This window comes from Gymnoscopelus microlampas (genome assembly GCF_963454915.1).
Source record: "Gymnoscopelus microlampas genome assembly, chromosome: 11".
In the NCBI taxonomy this organism is placed as follows: Eukaryota; Metazoa; Chordata; class Actinopteri; order Myctophiformes; family Myctophidae; genus Gymnoscopelus; species Gymnoscopelus microlampas.
The window spans coordinates 14,574,791-14,593,959 of NC_139948.1; the positions used below are offsets into that span (position 1 = coordinate 14,574,791).

General features: G+C 41.9%; 1 protein-coding gene across 2 annotated transcripts in view; it reads right to left on the reverse strand.

Moving 5' to 3' along the window:
* Positions 1 to 783: 783 nt before the first annotated feature.
* Positions 784 to 19,169, reverse strand: part of abca3b (ATP-binding cassette, sub-family A (ABC1), member 3b) — a 65,212-nt gene continuing 46,826 nt past the window's right edge. For both annotated transcript variants that reach the window (XM_084072219.1, XM_084072220.1), the window contains exons 21-31: positions 18,517 to 18,721; positions 17,240 to 17,459; positions 14,862 to 15,020; positions 12,677 to 12,849; positions 11,883 to 12,017; positions 9,944 to 10,138; positions 7,871 to 8,058; positions 6,912 to 7,082; positions 5,399 to 5,595; positions 3,919 to 3,992; positions 784 to 3,701 (exon numbers count right to left, since the gene is read on the reverse strand). In XM_084072219.1, coding sequence (XP_083928345.1) covers positions 3,570 to 3,701; positions 3,919 to 3,992; positions 5,399 to 5,595; positions 6,912 to 7,082; positions 7,871 to 8,058; positions 9,944 to 10,138; positions 11,883 to 12,017; positions 12,677 to 12,849; positions 14,862 to 15,020; positions 17,240 to 17,459; positions 18,517 to 18,721 — 1,849 coding nt within the window. In that variant the 3' untranslated portion in view covers positions 784 to 3,569. The remainder of the gene's footprint in view (positions 3,702 to 3,918; positions 3,993 to 5,398; positions 5,596 to 6,911; positions 7,083 to 7,870; positions 8,059 to 9,943; positions 10,139 to 11,882; positions 12,018 to 12,676; positions 12,850 to 14,861; positions 15,021 to 17,239; positions 17,460 to 18,516; positions 18,722 to 19,169) is intronic.

Below are 19,169 nucleotides of genomic sequence, written 5' to 3' on the forward strand. Positions count from 1 at the left end.
AATATTAAGGATACCTACCCTTTCCATGACATATAACTAAATTAATTATAGATTAAAGACTGTAGGCTTATAATGGATTTAGCTTAAAATCCACTAGGAAGATGTAGTTGTGGGTTAGATTTCCATTAGATTAATGGCACACACACACACACACACACACACACACACACATTGGTGCCTATTTTGGCACCACTCCTGAGTAGGTCTGAGCTAGGCCAAACGGGGCCAAACACTTCATAATGACTGATCACTCACTGACTTTTTATTTAGACAGGATATAGTTGTAATACATGATAGATTAAATTGTATTATAATCCATTATAGTGTATTATAATTAGCATAGTTGTAATACATTATCATTTATATTGTACTATAATCACAGTCATAAGGGTTCATTTGGTTCTTACCGATAGCTGGAGTACACCCCGCACGTGCACAGGTAATTTGCATTTGTATACAGGACAGTTGGCCACTCATCTACATTACATTAGGCAAGAAGCAATGACCTCTACCTACTTACAAACGCGTGTCAATGACCGGAGTCTGCTACTCATACCTGTGGATTTGGGAGGGGGTACTTTTGTGAAACAGTAGATATTGTAGTGTAGTGTAGTGTAGTGTGGTGTGGTGTGGTGTGGTGTGGTGTGGTGTGGTGTGGTGTGGTGTGGTGTGCTGCAGTCGAAATCCGGCTGTAATCAGGAGCTGTCTCTATTGACTGTAAGAGCTACCCAGACAGTCTCTATTAAAAAGAGAGGGTGAAAAAAAAACTGAATTTGCTTCCATTTGCATAGAGCATTATTTAATAAAAAAATGCAATAGGCCTACATATACATTTGACAAGGTCAATTCGATGGTACAGTACACACAATTACAATAATGTAAATTCCCTTTTTAAATGATACATTGTATTTCGGCATTATCAACCCTTCAATGTTACAAGTGCACAAATATGTCAAACATTCTTTTGCTCAGACTAAAGACCGACAACATTTCCATTGATTCTCAAGTCATAAGCATAATGAGACAAGTAACAAAAGGTCAGGAGTTTAACCACTTACGGCCTATATTATACTTCGTCGTACGATGATGTCACGCGAAAATAGGCAATCTACAATGCTTTGTGAGCTTGTAGATCAGCTATTTTTTGCAATTTTAAAAAGGTTGAAAGTGGCTTATGCATCCTTTGACCAATAAGCACCATGTGTTAGTATCTTTCGGGAATACCGTCTCTTATGTCCGCATACTTCCCATGCCTACTATTTTGTCTCCCATCCATGAAAGCACACTAAGCCATAACAAGCAAACGGTTAACGAAGCTGATTAATTTCACTGAATGCCGTTTGCTTTGTCTAAATAATAAATACATTCATCTCAACTCTGTTTAGTGAGCACTGAGAGTGGGAATGTTACTTTTCACCCGCACACTGTGGTATGTCGTCTTCACATATACTACACAAACGGATTGTTACACAGGCTATGAAAGGAGGAAGACTATCTTCATCGTTCCTCTACAGTATGTGAGACTTGTTATTGTCATACATATAATCTGCTCAAACATTCCTTCTGAAAATATATTGGTCTTTGTCAGTTCTTAAAAAAAAGAAAGAGGCTATGACGGCACGATCACATACACACGGGGGGAGGGACAAGCATTGCTGTAATCATCATAAGCCCGAGTTACATTTGTGTCACACACAAGATTGAAAATAACCAATCGACAAGCTCAAAAGCGACCTGATGTGTTGCGTTGTGAGCTTGTAGATCTGCTGTTTTCCGCACACACGACCATGAACTGTGTAGTGGTAATGGGCTGGTTTACTCGCCCATAGCAGCTAAAGTAATGCTCCTACACACATCATTTTTAAGTAATCATACCACAGTTGTAGAATAGTCTGAGGTAAGGGATGATGTGCACTTTAACACCTGCAAACGGAAAGACATACAGTACACACACACACACACACACACACACACACACACACACACACACACACACACACACACACACACACACACACACACTGAAGAGTCTTTTCAACATGTGTTGCACGAAAACAAAACATGAGGGTACAAGGCAACCCTCAAGTCATTGTAATCTCGCAGGAATAGATCAAAATCCGTCCGATGCAATCTAATAGAGGCTTGCTTGCTTTACAGGGCAAGACATTTGAAAGTATTCTTTGTCAGATATAGAAACGCATGTAAACCAAGGGGTAAACATGCATTTACACTCTATCTGACAAAGAAATCTGTTACTATTTCAGCAGCTAATGTCAGCTTCATTCCATATACAGTAGGTGTCATGGAGCTTGTGGGGACTGGGTTTCCATGACAAGATCACACACCGCTGCTGATTTGTTTGGAAGCCAAAACAGAAGAGAAGTCAAGGATCCTTTTTTTCCCCACGTGTGCTAAACCATCAGTCATGCTCAATGCCCTCTTTTCAAAATGCTCTAAAACGTAATCTGAGGACATGTCTTCAGTCAGACAAGAACGGAGCTTCCAGTGTTTGCTCGATGGTTCCCAATGCCATGCAGTTCTAGAAATTGTAATTCAGGCATGCATTCATGAATGCACCCGGTACATCTATAAATAGCTCTTAGCGAGTAAATGGTTCGAGTACCATGATGAATATGTTATATTATTTACACCTGGCAAAAACATTAAGCGACTTTTAAGGACGATCAGGCATTAAAAGTATCGGGTGCGACAGTGGGATAAACCCTCATTTGTTAGATAAGGCTAACGGTGGACAACCGACGGCTGCGTCAAATAGAGTGGTTCATACTCTCTTTGCGATCAACAATGTCAAAAAACGGCATTCATTCTCGGAAACACAAAAAAAATCAAGCGATAAAACAAAAAAATATAAATAACAGAGAAAAGAAAGGCTACACACATAAAAGTAGACACACTGTTAAGTCGTCGGTCATACACAGTGAAACAATAAAGCAGCGTAGTACCTAGACAGTAAAATCCTCAGTGTTCATTCAACTCTGAGAGAAGTACAAATGGAACCAAATGGACCCGTAAGGGTCCATTTGGTTCCATTTGTACTTCTCTCAGAGTTAAATCAACACCGTGGATTTTACGGCGTAGTTTGATTTTCCAGTGGTCATCGTGGTCATCTTTAAACTCACATAAAGGTGCAACATTTAAGATTTTCTTCATTTTTTTTTTTACTTGGTATATAATTGACCCCATCCCCGCCGGTTACAACCGTCGCTTCATTACTTTGTCTTATATAATAACAAGAAATGGCATGATTGAGGCTCGAGGCTGATGTTTGGGTGCCCGGGGGCCCAGTGTGTGTGCGTGGCGGTTAGAATCCCACGGAAAGGGTTCACATAGAGCCAGAGATACGCGGGCCACATGAACAAAACAGAGGCCCACGGCACCTCTAGCTGCCCCTGCAACCGCACAGTGGCGGAGGCCTGTGCGTTGTGTGTGTGTCCAATACGCACATTATGTTGTATAACTGTATATAATACACAGACCATCCACACACACACGTGGAACATGGATGGGACCCGGAGGAGGGACGGATGGATGTCCTCTTCGTTCGTCTCTCATTTCCTCCTGCCCTCTGTGCAGTGTTGGAACTGGGCAAAGCTGAGGAACACTTGCTCCAGTGATATCTGGCTCACGCAGTAGTCTTCAATACGGTATTTCTCCTTGGCTGCCTCCAGGGTGCCAAACACCTAGTTGCGGGTGGGGGTGGATAAAGGAATTGAACGTGTTGGGTAAATACATTTAAGGTGCTAGCAGCGGTATGTAAGGTTCTGATCTAGTGACGGCTGAGGCTGTTGGATCGATCATGGCATTGTGGAGTTATTACACCTTTTCTCCTCTAGAGGGGGCTCTAACATCAGCAATGGCATGACATGCAGGTTCTATGTACTGTATAAGCACTTTTACCTGTGCCCAAGTGAGAGTCTTGTCGGTCAAGTGGTAGTGCACCATGCCATGGTGCTCATCCTTCAGTAGACTACCTGTGGCGGGAGAGAGACCATTTTGGTCAAAATCCATTTCCTCATCCATTTACGCTGATTGGTCATCGGCACAACAATGTCAAAATGTATTTTTCTGTTGATATGAATTTCAGTTAATTGCTCGGGATCATCATAGGTGAACCACTTTAACCCGATACTTAGTTGATTGAGGTTCCCCAGGGCTCTAGACTCCCTCCTTTTTCCCCTCTCCACCAAATCTCTTCGGTGAAAATAGCTGATCTACAAGCTTGTAGATTTGCTATTTCTGCCAAATGTTCACCCTAGAATAGTGATGCTATAGGGTTCATGTGGTTATAATCATACGTAATTGGTTTTATTATAAGTAATATTGAATAAGCAATATTGAAGACAACCCACGTCCACTTTGATAGAAAATTCCTATCCATTTCCGGCCTATTTCGGCCGTTCTCTGTGCACCATGATGCATTTCGTAAGCAAGCACTGGCCTGATAGGTCCATATGATCTATGGCAGCCGTTACGTCAACCATTCATACGGTATTTTCTGAAGTGAAGATTGCCATTTTGTAAACACAGCAAAACAAGTTAATTATTGCTGCTACAATGTTGAGGAAGAAAAACCCAAGAATGTTACTCTTGTGTTCTCGTATATAAGATGTAACAATCAAAATCTTGAATCAATATAAGGCAGTGGCCAAAAAACTGTTAGTAAGTAAATTCACACATTGTACATCATTAGAGTTACTAAACAACTTTTCAGAGACACAGAAGACTGCTGAGCGTTTTGGATGTGAGTGGAATGTTATCACCACAGCAAATATATTGAGGTCATTTTGAAAGTGATGATGGCTTCCCTTTAGGTGTGCTCAACGTTCTAGAGCCTGCACTGTCACCAGTGGTGTAAAGTAACTAAGAACATTTACTTAAGTACTGTACTTAAGTAAAATTTTGAGGTAATTGTACTTTACTTGAGTATTTCCAATTTCCAATACTTTTACTTTTACTCCACTACATCTCAGAGGCAAATATTGTACTTTTGCTCCACTACAATTATTTGAAAACTTTAGTTACTAGTTACTTTTCAGATATAAATGATGATATTATGAAACATACATTAACCACTTTAGCCCTATTTTATACCTAGGCTATTTGAAAATAACCGATCTACAAGCTCACAACGCGTCGCATCGCGACGCGTTGTGAGCTTGTAGATCTGCTATTTTCAAACATTTTTGTACTTTTACCTTTGGTACTTTAAGTACATTTTGATACCAATACTTTTGTACTTTTACTCAAGTACATTTTTAATTCCAAACTTTTACTTGTAACAGAGTACTTCTGCATTGGAGTAGTGATACTTTTACTTAAGTAAAACATTTGAGTACTTTTTTCCACCACTGACTGTCACACAGAGAAACATTCTGACCTGGGAAGGTGCTTTCAATGAAATCTTTGAAGAGCTGCAGGTCACTGTCCTCCAGGTCGACCTCTACGTGGACCTTTGCCAGCAGGGTGTAGCCACTGCCAAACTTGCTCTTCAGGTGCTGGGGACTGCCCAGACACTTGAACTGACCGTTGACCATAACAGCCAGCCTGGTGCACAGAGCTTCACACTCCTCCATACTGCAGCGAGGAGGAAACGAGAGGGAAAGGTGAATGAGAGCTAGAGCATGACACGTCATTGTGTCCCTGGTTATTGTTTTTCACCACTTTAAACTGGTATCCCTGTTTTGGGCGTATCATTATAGGCATAAATGTTCAAAAATTGTCACAGCTCACAATGCATCGCGACGTGTTGTGAGCTTGCCTTGTACATAGGATATACTCAATATTTGTCATACAGAATGACAACGTATATAGGCCTTAACCCATTAAGACCTGAAGCCGATTCTACAAATGTCTTCTAAATCCCAACAGTTTTCTGAAAAAACATGTTTTTGTATCAGTGGTGCTTAAACGTTTTCATCTCAAGGACCCCCAAAATTATATGTATTTGGCCGCTGACCCTATCTCAAAATATATTGTTCCAGGAACCCCCAGAAGCAAAGATTTGCGTTAGAAATGTTTGCTTTAAAACAATATACAGTATATTAAAAAATGTGCACACAATGTTAGCAGATCTACAAGCTCGTAGCTCAAATCAAAAAGTGACACAGATGCGTTCCAGGTCTTAATGGGTTAAAGTGGTTAATCAGTAAAACAGTAGGCACTGAGATGTAAAAATGTAATTAAACTTAAAATCCATTTGAAAAAAACTAAAACAGGCTAACAAAATGCCTTCATTACCATCAGGAACGATACTTCACAGTGTTGGTGCTGACAACAGTGTGAATTTCTCTCAGCCACCAGAATAATGATTCAAAATCTGACAGCGCTGCTGCTTTTACGCTTTCATGCACTGAGTACATTTCAAACACCATGCCAACTACTGGAATATTAATTGGATTTAATTGACTGTTGTGTTGTGCAACCCAGGAGATTTTCTTCACTTAATATTATCATACGGATCAGTAATCCTGCAGTTCTCTTTGACATGTGACTTGGACATGTTATCTCCGCCAGAAGATCATGCATTCGCCTGTAAGTGGGTGTGTGTGTGTGTGTGTGTGTGTGTGTGTGTGTGTGTGTGTGTGTGTGTGTGTGTGTGTGTGTGTGTGTGCGCGCGCGCGCACAAATGTGCATGGCGTGCGTGCGTGCAACAAAAAAAAGTGCAGTTCAAACATTCCAAGAAGTGAAAAGTTCACTGAGTTTACAACAGATGGTTTTAATTTATGTTGCTGTAATGTTCTAACGGTGAGCAGGCCTGATAGCACACTTGGCGGCACCCCAGGAGTGAAAAGCTTAACAAGAGTGAAGAGCTAAATAAACTAAATAGAGTGAAAAAGCTCAACTAAACAGAGTGAACAAGCTCAACTAAAATGAGTGTGAACAGAGTTTACCTATGTGAGGTAATGATGATGGCCTTGCCAGACTCCCGTGTGCGTGTGACAGCATCCCACAGCAGTCTTCTGGCCACAGGGTCCATGCCAGTGGAAGGCTCATCCAGGAAGATGACCGGAGGCCCCCCTATCAGAGCCATGCCTGCACTCAGCTTCCTCTTGTTGCCCCCACTATACAGAGACCAACAGGGAATGGAGCGGAGGACATACAAATATAATGCATCACCCAATCAATCAGCCATTTGTCATTTATGAGGGGAGTGATAAAAGGACAGATAGGGTGATAAACTTGCACTGATTTGTCACCTGCCGTATCTTCCCTATAGGGGTTATACAGCAGCTGACCAATCAAGGCAGCTAAATGAATTGCCACCGTGGACAGAAATGGCACCATGAGCCACTATCAATTCTTACACTTTCTCAATCGTCGTACGACTAACAGCGACAACAGCAGATCTACAAGCTCACAACGTGTCGCATCACAACGCGGTGTGAGCTTGTAGATCGGCTATTTTAGCAATTCTTTTGGAAAGATTTTCACCATTTTAAGAGAAAATAGGGACGCCATGGTTAACCCATTAACTGCCAGAGGTATTTCTGAATATTTCTAGCCAGTGCCAGAGATTTTTCATTGGAAAAAAAAAAGTTCTCAGGAGCCGAGATAAATAATTTTTAAGTTTTAAGTTAACAAAGAAGTGGATAGGAGTCTATATCTTCGATAAATCATATCTCCTTGGTCTTTGGGTCAAATTATTTATTTTTTTAATTAATTTTTTTAGTTCACGTAGATCTACGCGATTGGCACGTGGCGGCTATAAATAGGTTCGCGTAGATCTACGTGATTGGCAGTGAAATGGTTAATGTTGTTAAAATATATCTAAAATAAATAATAGCAGCTGCACATACACACACGTACAGTTCAAACCCTAATTTGTAGAAGATGTCTCTAGTATGCGTACCTGTAACTGCGAACCAGTTTATCAGCATGGGGCTCCAGCAGCAGTGACCTGAGGACGTTCTCCACACAACCAGACACATATTTCTCCGGGATTCCTCTGAGCCTGGCATACATACTCAGAGTCTCTCTTCCTGTCATGTGGTCCAAGAGAGCGTCAAACTGGGGACAGTAGCCGATGCGCTGCTGCACCTGCAATTCAGAGATGGAATGATGGTTACAGTTGTACACTCTCAGAGTTACAGACCCATAAGGGTGTTTTTGGTTCCTAACGATCAATCATTTAGCTGAGGACCCCTGGAACCCCTTCAAGGACCGCTGACCTAATATTGAAAACCGGTGTCTTAATTTTTGTTAAAGTCCATTAACAGCGTGGCCTCCCTGACCAACCTTTAACTTTAACAAAAACGTAATATTACGTTTTTGCAAATACACCCGTGGAGTGCCATAAGCGTAATATTACGTAACTCTAACGCTCTAACGCAACTTAGGAATGATCCTAGGACCCTTTAAAAAGGGAATGGACGGATGTGACGTCATCCCAAAATAACGGACGTGCATCTGCCCCAATGATGGGATCTTGAGAAAAAGGTCCATATCTCCATATCTTTTTTTTTGTGGTCAAAACAAGCCATTTTCGACGGGCGATCTCTCTGCAATGGCGGATTGTTTACATCCGGGTCCTCGTTGTGGATTCTGCAGCTCTAAAAAGATTGCCAATAAACGGTAAAAAAAACGCTGGCATTGACTGTACCCTGTTAGAAAAAAGTGGCAAAGTCGCACTATACCGGAAAAATTAGGAAGGCCAGCATTGACAAATTGGCTGCTTGTTGACTAGTATGAATTCCACTGAAAAACATTTATGCATAAGATTTACATGCATAGATTATCAACTTTCTAACTCTTATTGAGTTTCAACTTCACTTCACCAGGCATTTCCTGGTGCAGAACCGCAGGGGGTTCTGTTTTGAGACGTCTGCCTTTTACCCCACGTGTCCCCTTTTGAGTGCATCATCACTCCAGGCCTTTACAAAAAATCTAATGAACATTTTCCAAGAGGCAAGGACTGCTACTGTGGAATAATCAACAGGGCTGGTGGGGGAATGCTGATGCAGAGGGCTGAATCTGCGACGCTACAGAGAATCAGGCAGCTACCCACACACAGCACAACCCATGCCCGTGCTCTGATGTGCTAACCGTTTGAGCTTCAGCTACGCTCGCAGTCGAAACCTACTCGCTAAATTCCCAGACACGAGCGGCGTTTGTGTAGATACCGTTAAGTGATAATGTGCATAGCGGGTTGATTCGGGCCGTGACAGCACATATACAGAAAACCCCCGTTCTAGAAACATTATGCGTCTGCCTGCATTCACAGCACGTCCATTGAAGTCGATCTGCACGAAATCAATTTTGTCCTCAGAAAGCCTCTTTGAGATTCCCTGGGCTGGAGCCATCGACCAGATGGCTCAAACATCATGCAATGGATAACTGATATGACACCAGAGTGACATCTCAAATCACACAGACTGCGTTTACTGACTCAATCTGACTGAGTCATTGCTTCCAGTGGTGTAAAGTAACTAAGTACATTTACCCAAGTACTGTACTTTAGTACAGTTTTGAGGTACTTTTACTTTCGTCTATGCTTTTACTTCTACTCCACTACATCTCAGAGGCAAATATTGTACTTTTACTCCACTACAATTATTTGAAAACTGTAGTTACTAGTTACTTTGCAGATGTAAATTATTACAAAACATACATTAACCACTTTATCCCTATTTTATACCTAGGCTATTTGAAAATAGCCGATCTACAAGCTCACAACGCGTCGCGACGCATTGTGAGCTTGTAGATCGTCTATTTTCAAACATTTTAGTACTTTCACTTTTGGTACTCTAAGTACATTTGGATACCAATACTTTTGTACTTTTACTCAAGTCAATTTTGAATTTCGGACTTTCACCTGCAACAGAGTACTTCTACATTGCAGCATTTACACTTTTACTTAAGTAAAACATTTGAGTACTTTTTCCACCACTGATTGCTTCTAATCCCTTTCCTCCGTCTCGCTTACTTTTTTGATATCGCTCAGGATGCTGTATCCGTCGATGTAGGCGTCCCCAGAGGTGACGCTCTCGTCCCCCGTCAGCATCTTAAAGGTGGTGGTCTTCCCTGCGCCGTTGAAGCCCAGCAGACCAAAGCACTCTCCTTTCCCCACGGCAAGAGACAGCCGGTCCACAGCCAGCAGAGTCTCACCGCTACTGTACACCTGTGAGACGGAGATAACAGCAGACGTCTTTTCACCTGGGCATATCTCAGCTAAACACACACACACACACACACACACACACACACACACACACACACACTTGTGGATCTGCTATTTTTTGAAAAATCATGGACAATGTGTGCAAATCTTTGAATGTGTATATATGTTTTAAAGCAAACATTTTTTTCAACTCCGATCTGTGCTTCTGGGGGTCCCTGGAACAACATATTTTGAGATGGGGGTCCACGGCCAAATACATTTTGGGGGTCCTTGACATGGAAAGGTTGTAGCACCACTGATATAGCAACATACTGTTAGGATATAGTAAACATTTTTAGATATGGATTTGGCCGTGGACCCCCATCTTAAAATGTTTTGTTCCAGGGACCCCCCAGAAGCAAAGATTTGAGTTACAATACAAATGTTTGCTTGAAAAAGATTCACACACATTTTCAAGATTTTTCTAAAATAGCAGCTCTACAAGCTCATAGCGCCGCACTCGGTGCCGCGCTATGAGCTTGTAGATCTGCTACTTTTGAATAGCCAAAGAAATCGAAAATGACACATATGTGATCCCGGATTGAAGGGGTTAATCTTCTCTCTCACAGGCAAAAACGTATGTGTGCTTAAAGGTGTGCGCACGCACGCACGCACACACACACACACACACACACACACACACACACACACACACACACACACACACACACACACACACACACACACACACACACACACACACACACACACACACACACACACACACACACACACACACACACACATATCACATATCACATATCACACCAAAACATATAGTCACAGTGTAGCCTCTCTGTCCACTCTTGTGTGCAGATTGTGAATACGTTTCAATTTAACTTCTACTTGAGGGGACATACATACATTCATAACTAAATACATACGTATATATATTATAAAATCCCCGATGCTTGACCTATAGCAGTGGTTCCCCCCTATACCTTGTCTGGATCAGGGCCCCATTAGAAAAATCTCAAAAAGTGTTTGCGGCCCACCCACCTGACCACACCTCCAACACAGCAGCCTTTCAGCTGCTGGATGGGTGGGCCACGTGCATCTTCAGAGCACGTTTATTTTTAAATGATCGATCAATCGATTGTGTTCTGGCTTGGGTCAATGGAACTGGCATGGTGTGCTCTAAGTTCCGATTTATCGATATCACAACGAAAACTATATTTTTCATTTTACATTTTTATCCCACGATTTTTGTAACCCATCTTTTTACCCAGTGCCAATTATCTAAGTAATCCTGGGCACTACACTCCCTCTGCCAGCCTAGGGAGCCGAGCCGAACTCATGCCAAAAACGAATTTTTAAAGGTTTTAAATAGGTTTTAAAATATAATATAAATATGTTATATCGTCTCTGTCGGGTGCAAACCTCATTATGTCCCAAACTGTTACTTTTCAGGATTCAAATTAAAAAATAGCAAAAGTAGCAGATCTACAAGCTCAGATCTGCTACTTTCGCTACATTTGTGTGACGCTGAAGTATGATCAAGTAGGGTGTTAATTTACACAAAAAAAAACACACAAGGTTAGAATTTGAAGATGAGAGGTTTCTGCCCCGACAAGCAACGATATTATCATTACATTCTTAGGGTTTTTTTGGCAATTATTTGGGGGCCCACATGCAATAGCTTCACGGCCCACAGGTCGGGAAGCGCTGGCCCTACAGCCATGCCATAAGTCTTGCCGTGCGTTACCTTGCTGAGCTCCTGAAGGATGAGCGGGCTGCCCACCATGGACTCCACCACAGGCTGGCACTCCAGAACCCTCTTCCTCTCCTCGGCCACGTCCCTGTCCTCTGGAAGCAGCGCTGCGTCCGCTATCACAGGTAGCTGATGAGCATGGTAAAGGGCACACGCGCACACACACCCACACGCACACACACACACACACACACACACACACACACACACACACACACTGAGTAGCTGCTAATTGACTGTGATTATCAGTGGTGAAAAAAGTACTCATATTTTTTACTTAAGTCAATGTATCAATACTGCAATTTAGAAATCCGTTACAAGTAAAAGTCTGTTAATCAAACTTTACTCAAGTAAAAGTACAAAAGTATTGACATCAAAATATACTAATGTACTCGTTTCACAAGTTATCATACGTCTAAAATGTATAAAAATCTTTTGAAAATAGCCGATCTACAAGCTCATGACGCGTTGTGAGCTTGTAGATCGGCTATTTTCAAATGGCCGAAACATAGGCTGAAGTGGTTAATGTATGTTTTGTAATAATAATCAAAACCTACAAAGTAACTAGTAACTAAAGTTTTCAAATAATTGTAGTGGAGTAAAAGTACAATATTTGCCTCTGAGATGTAGTGGAGTAGAAGTAAAAGTACAGAAAATTGGAAATACTAAGTAAAGTAAAAAACACCTAGTATATGTACTTAGTTACTTTCCACCACTGGTGATTATTGAACCCATCATCAGCATAGAGTGAGATATTATGTTCAGACTCCTATACTCGTCCCTCCTACCTGTTTGTGCCTTCTGCCCAGGGAGCTGAGGAAGCGCCGGAGGGTGCGGACGCACTGCAGCTCGATGACGAAGAGCAACGTGATGAAGACCACGCCCTGCACCGAGAAAGACACCAGGAAGCGTCCCACTCCGGGCTCGGACATGGAGAAGTAGTTCTCCTGGTATGTGATGTCTGGAACAAAGCAACGGCGGGCATTGACACGTGGGCTCAAAATCTGCAGGTTTTACGATCTCACACCCAATTAACCCATTAAGACCTGGAACGCATCTGTGTCATTTTTTGATTTGAGCTAAAAAGCATTCTTTTACACTTTGGCTATTCAAAAATAGCAGATATACAAGCTCATAGCGCGGCACCGAGTGCCGCGCTACGAGCTTGTAGATCTGCTATTTTTTTTAAATCGTGAAAATGTGTGCAAATCTTTGAATATTTATTATTTTAAAGCAAACATTTTTATCTCAAATCTTTGCTTCTGGGGGTTCCTGGAACAAACTATTTTGAGAAGTGGGTCAAATACATATCATTTTGGGGGTCCTTGACATGAAAAAGTTTGAGCACCACTGATATAGAAACATACGTTTTTCAGAAAACTGTTTTCGAAGACATTTGTAGAATCGGCTTCAGGTCTTAATGGGTTAAGGAGCAACTTGTACGATTAAAAGTTTCAGTCTTGCTTTACCTCAAGCCACAGCACTGGAATGGCTCTATCGAAAAAGTTTTTAATGAGCTGATTTTAACTGCCGATTCTGGTTGTCCTGCGGTCCCAGTGCTCCCAGATCTAACGGCGGTCTTTGACACAAGGATCACAGGATCCTGTTATCCCAACCCGAGCGGCGTGTTGGCATCAAAGGTACCGTCGTATCTGACTGACGGGAGTTTCTCTGTTCTAGATTTTTAACATCTGCGGCCCCTCTTACTTGAGGGGCGTCCCAGAGCTCCAATTTGGGCCCTGTACTCTTCCTGTTGTTATGCTGCCCCTAGGATCTATTTTTGTAAAGCATAATATTTGTTTTCACTTTTATGCCAACAATGTCCAAATCTACATGCCTCTTGCAGACAACAGCAATGACCCATTCAAGCCTCTGCTAGCCTTACATGATTTCCTAAATCTTAACGAAAGCAAGACCAAAATGATATCTCCTTGTCTCTCCTTCCAATTCACTCGGCCCTCTAAGCTCTAACATCCGCTCCTGTCAAGAACCTTGGCTTCACCTTTGACCGTGCGTTCTAATTTCATACACATCGGCTCAGTAGTTCAAACCAATTTCTTTTAACTGAGACTATCTCCCCCCCGGAAACAGCTTGAGACAGTGATTTCATCTAGGCTTGATTACTCCAAGTCTTTATATGCCGGTATTGACCAGACATCACAGTGTCCTGGCCTCACTCTACCGGCTCCCTGTTTGTTTCAGAATAGATTTTAAACTTTTATTATTTGTTTAATGAGCTGGCTCCTCCCTATCTTGTTGATCTCGTACACCGCCACACAGTCCAATTATATATTTAAGGTTGGCTGACCAGCTGCTACTGGTTGTCCCAAGATGTAAGCAAAAAAACAGGGGAGCCTTTGCTGTGACTGGGTCCAGGCTCTGGAACAGCCATCTCCTCAATATTAGATCGGCCCAGAACATAGATGTTTGGAAATCTTCACTCAAGACTCACTTTCTCTCCATGGTCTTCACTTTTAGTTGAACCTGGCCTCTTGTTGTGTACTGTTGCTGTAACCTTCTGTTCTGTTCTGTTTATGCTCTGTCCTGTTTGTAATGTTCTGTCTTGTTTTTCTCACTGCAACCTTTTCTGCTGTTTTTAGATTTTTTTTTTACTTGTACAAGACTTTGGTCAACCACGGTTGTTAACCCATTAAGGCCTGAGTCCGATTCTTAAAATGTTTTCTAAATCCTAACAGATTTTTGAAAAAAATATAAAAAACATATTTTTTACGATTTACGATTGAAAAAAATATCACATTTCTTTCTTCTTTTTAACGATTTTTCAAAAATAGCCGCGCTACGAGCTTGTAGATCTGCTATTTTTTGAAAAATCGTAAATCGTAAAAAATATTTTTTTGCAAAGAAACCTAAAGTGACACAGATGCGTTCCAGGTCTAAATGGGTTTTAAAGTTTGATTTGATCTGATCACCAGAAGTTGAACGTTTCGTAACACTTTCAGGGATGTTACTCACTGTTAATCGTGCAGATGATCTGGGCAATGGGATTGGAGGTGCAAAAGGAGATGAACTCGTAGTTCTGGTAGAACTGACAGAAGGACATGCCCAAGCAGTAGTTAGGGAAGATCAGGAACACCTTGTCCAGCAGATTGGCCATGTAGTGCAGCTTCAGCTCTGGAGGAAGAGGGAATCAAGAGGGACGGAGGGATGAAGAAAATTGCGTTAGCTCTGTTTTCACTGGATGCTTCTCTTTTATTTTTTCTCTTTATCCTCTTAAAAGCCTCCTGTGGACAGGTGTTGTCTATTAAGTGCCATCCACACCAAGAATGATAACTATAAAGATATCTAAAATGGTAGAGCATCCACACTGATGAAACTGCAACTCCGTGAAAGTCTCTTTGCAGAAGTTATTGTTGAAAATACCTGATCTATAAGCTCACTATGCGTCGCATCTTAAAGTCCTGCGCCTATATAAGCAGTGTCATCAGGGCATTAATTCACGCGTTACGCATTGTGAGCTTGGAGATCCATTGTCAGCGGTTCTTATCAATGATGGACAAAACTCCTAACTCTACTTGAGCTGGATTTGGGTAAAGTGGTGATAATATAATAACACATGCAAGTATCTGACAATATATAAAGTCACTATACCAACTTTGATGAGGCAGTATTGCTTTGTTTAAAAAAAATATAAGGTTTTCTTCATTTTCTGAAAAATGTAAAAAAAAAAAAACATTTTCTGAACAATTAACATTTTGGAGTTAGCTGGCTTCTGCCCGACAGCAGAGATATGTATATTGTATATAACTATCAGTGTTGGGCAAGTTACTTTTAAAAAGTAACTAGTTATAGTTATTAGTTACTGCTCCAAAAATGTAATTTCGTTACTTTACTAGTTACTAAATTATGAAAGTAACTAGTAACTAGTTACTTTACTTTACTTAAAAAAATAAATTAAAAAAAAGTATAAAAATAAATAAATATATATATATATATTATTTCCAAATGATTTTGATAGGCTATACATAAAAACGTTTATTTGTTTCTTCTTCTTTAGAAATATTTTCTTTCACATCAGGATGTAATGATCATTACACTCAAAGCAATACAATAACCCTTACCCACCTATCTCCCACACTCCCTCCCCAGTCAGTTATCAGTTTGAATGAATTTGATGTCATTTGCATATAGATGTGAGTGGCCTTAATTTAACTGACAAAACCTTTTTTTAATTTTAAAATAAAAAAACTCTCACACTTATGCCAGTGTACTGTATTACACACACACACACACACACACACACACACACACACACACACACACACACACACACAAAGAGAGAGAGAGAGTTTTAGTGTTGCTCTGTGGCACAGTGAGAGAAAAGACCATTGTAGTCATTATGAAACGTAGTGAAACAATTAAACGTCTTTCTGCACTGTAGTGGCCCTGCTGCTTTCACTGCTATTTTGCTGACTAGTTCTCTGAAGGCAACAAACTCAACCGTTGCGATGGGAAGCATGTCCTCCTCAACAACATACCTGCCAATCAATCTGTTTAGTTGAGTCTGGGTGACATGCTGTGGCGATTTAAAAAAATCTTTTTTTGGGTCCATCTAGATCACTGCTGGTGGAGTCTTCTTTGGCGACTAGTTTTATAACCCCATGTACTTTAGTTAGGTGCTTCAGGAGATTAGCATTGCTGTTACTCGATGTGGACAATGTTTTCTGTCACTGCAATGTCTTTAGCGCCCTTTATCCCCACAAATTCTAAATAATGGTTATATTTCCAAGCTGCAAACTAACGCTGCGCTTTCGCTCAGCTAAGACTCTGTGTGAATGTGTGTGTGTGTGTGTGTGTGTGTGTGTGTGTGTGTGTGTGTGTGTGTGTGTGTGTGGCAAGACCCGCCCAACTCTGTCTCTGATTGGCTTAAGCTGACATTTTACCCCCTGTTAACCAATCATCACTCCTCTCTCTCTGGCAACTTTCACTTTCTCAAGTTAGAGTGAGTGGGAGCGCTTGAATTTGCCTGTATCCATCCAAGCCTGCCTGCCTGTCCTGTTTAGATGACAGGCAAGCTGCTCCGCGGGGGAGACACTTCAGTTGGATCACTTAATGTAACGCAGTAACGCACCTTTTTAAATCACAGTAACTATAACGCCGTTACTGAATTGGAAAAGGCAACGCGTTACGTTATTAGTTACCGCAAAAAGTAGTTGCGTTACGTAACGCGTTACGTTAGTAACTCGTTAGTCCCAACACTGATAACTATTAGTTATCATTACTGCTATCAGTGTTGACGGCCTAACATCTCACTACAAACACTCTTTTTCCAACTAGAAACATTTCCATTTGAGAAACCACAACATCCAACCGTCCCCCACCGTGACCCTCACCTGGAATGGTCATGATGGTGACAGTCAGAAAGGTGGCCGTGCCGGATATGATGTTGAAGATGGTGAGGCGTGTGTACGCGGTGGCCGCCGTGTCAAACAGGAAGCTGAGCAGGTACATGAGAGGAATGATGGCCCAGCCGTACAGCAGCAGCAACAGCAGCACGTCCACCAGGTGGTTGTTGTCTACGAAGGCCTTGACCGCAAACGCCTGGAACACCACCTGACAGAAGATGCGACAGAGGAGAGAGAGCGTGAAGAGGGGGATACGGATAATTCCTTTTAACAGGTCGTTCATGAAAGTCCTTGCGGTCTTGTTTCCAATGAGAACCTGTGAGCAATTAGGGGTTAAGAGTCTTGCTCAGGGACAAATTTCATTTCATCGACACATATGCTGGCCTGGCCTGGAATCGAACCTAGGGCAACCAGGGCCTCTGGCTCCCTAGGCGGGCTCACTAACCACTCAGCTATGGCCGCCCCTAGGAAGGTAGAGAACTGGTTGAAAACGGACATACTAGGAACAGAAATAATCGGGAGGTACCGAACACTGTACGATTTATAACATCAACCACTTAAGCTCTCCTTTTTATTTTTTGCGTACAATAATTGAATGCAGTTTTGTTTCATTGTCATTTTTGTGGCGTGCCTGTGGCTGATCTTACGAACCACTCTACCAATCAGCGTCAAATTTCTGGTGCACGCTGCCAGCGGGCCAAGAAGTATATGCCCATATTTGGGCAAAATTGATGTCATCAATATGACATCATCAATATAACATCAGAGATCCACAGCCACGCCCTTTTACATTTATCTGTATCAACCCTGAAGAAATTGTATCTGACGACTTTTACACTGTCAGAGTTAATCAGCACCAAGTCTGTTTTTAGCGGGCACGTGCAATTTTAGTGGGTAAGTGCAATTGCTTTATTGCCCTACAGGTATTATGTATTATACTTTGTCCGTGTGTCTGTCCGGGTGTCCGGGTGTCCGGACACCCGGACATTCTTATTGGCTGGGCTATAAACAAATATTGATGACAACATCAATACGGGGCTCATCAAAGGCACCGCTTCCTTCACACAGGGTGTGATTTTTATGTAGTGTTTAGGTGTATCTTTATTTATTCTGCCATGACCAGGACCTGTGTAACAAATTTTGTTCTGTAATGGAATGACAATAAAGCTCCTTGATAAAGCTCCTTTCAAAAAAGATCTTACTGTGAACACGTGGCATCATTGTTCAAAAAGGCCTACAAGGGAAGTGAACATGGTTTTACTGACCAGCATGAGGATGCAGGGCAACAGGAAGTTCACGAGGTCCCACAGCAGGGCGGAGAACCAGAAGTTGGAGAGGTAGACCCCGCTGACCTGCTGCACATGTTTGGACTTGATGGAGCGCTCTGTGACCAGTAGCAGGGCGAACGTGCTGGACAGCGACGCCATGCCATACATCAGGTTGATGGCTATGGCGAAGCCGGTCTGACCCCTGAGGACATGGAGACAGGGAAAGAGGAGATGAAAACCAGGAGGAAGTTGAGAGGATTGGCGGAGAAAACGGAGGGGGAGAGAGAGATAGAGTAATGCTTAATTTATAGTCCGTTGTATGTCGTTGTTGCGCGACGAAAATAGACAGTATCTACAAGCTCACAAGGGGTCGTATCGTGAGGCTATTTTAAATATGCGACACCGTCATACAACAAAGTATAAATCAGGCTTAGACGTATGAGAATAGAGCACTCAAGTCTGACGTAATTTACTCATCCTACCTGGGTCGTGGTTTATTTCCCCATTCTGAATTCCCATAGACTTGTTTAATATCGTGTCAAATAAGAACTGTGTTCCAAAAATAAACAAACGATCCCAGCGGTTTGACTGGACTGATATGGATATGAAGCATCAACTGACGGCGAGGAAACGCTAATGTTACCGCCGCC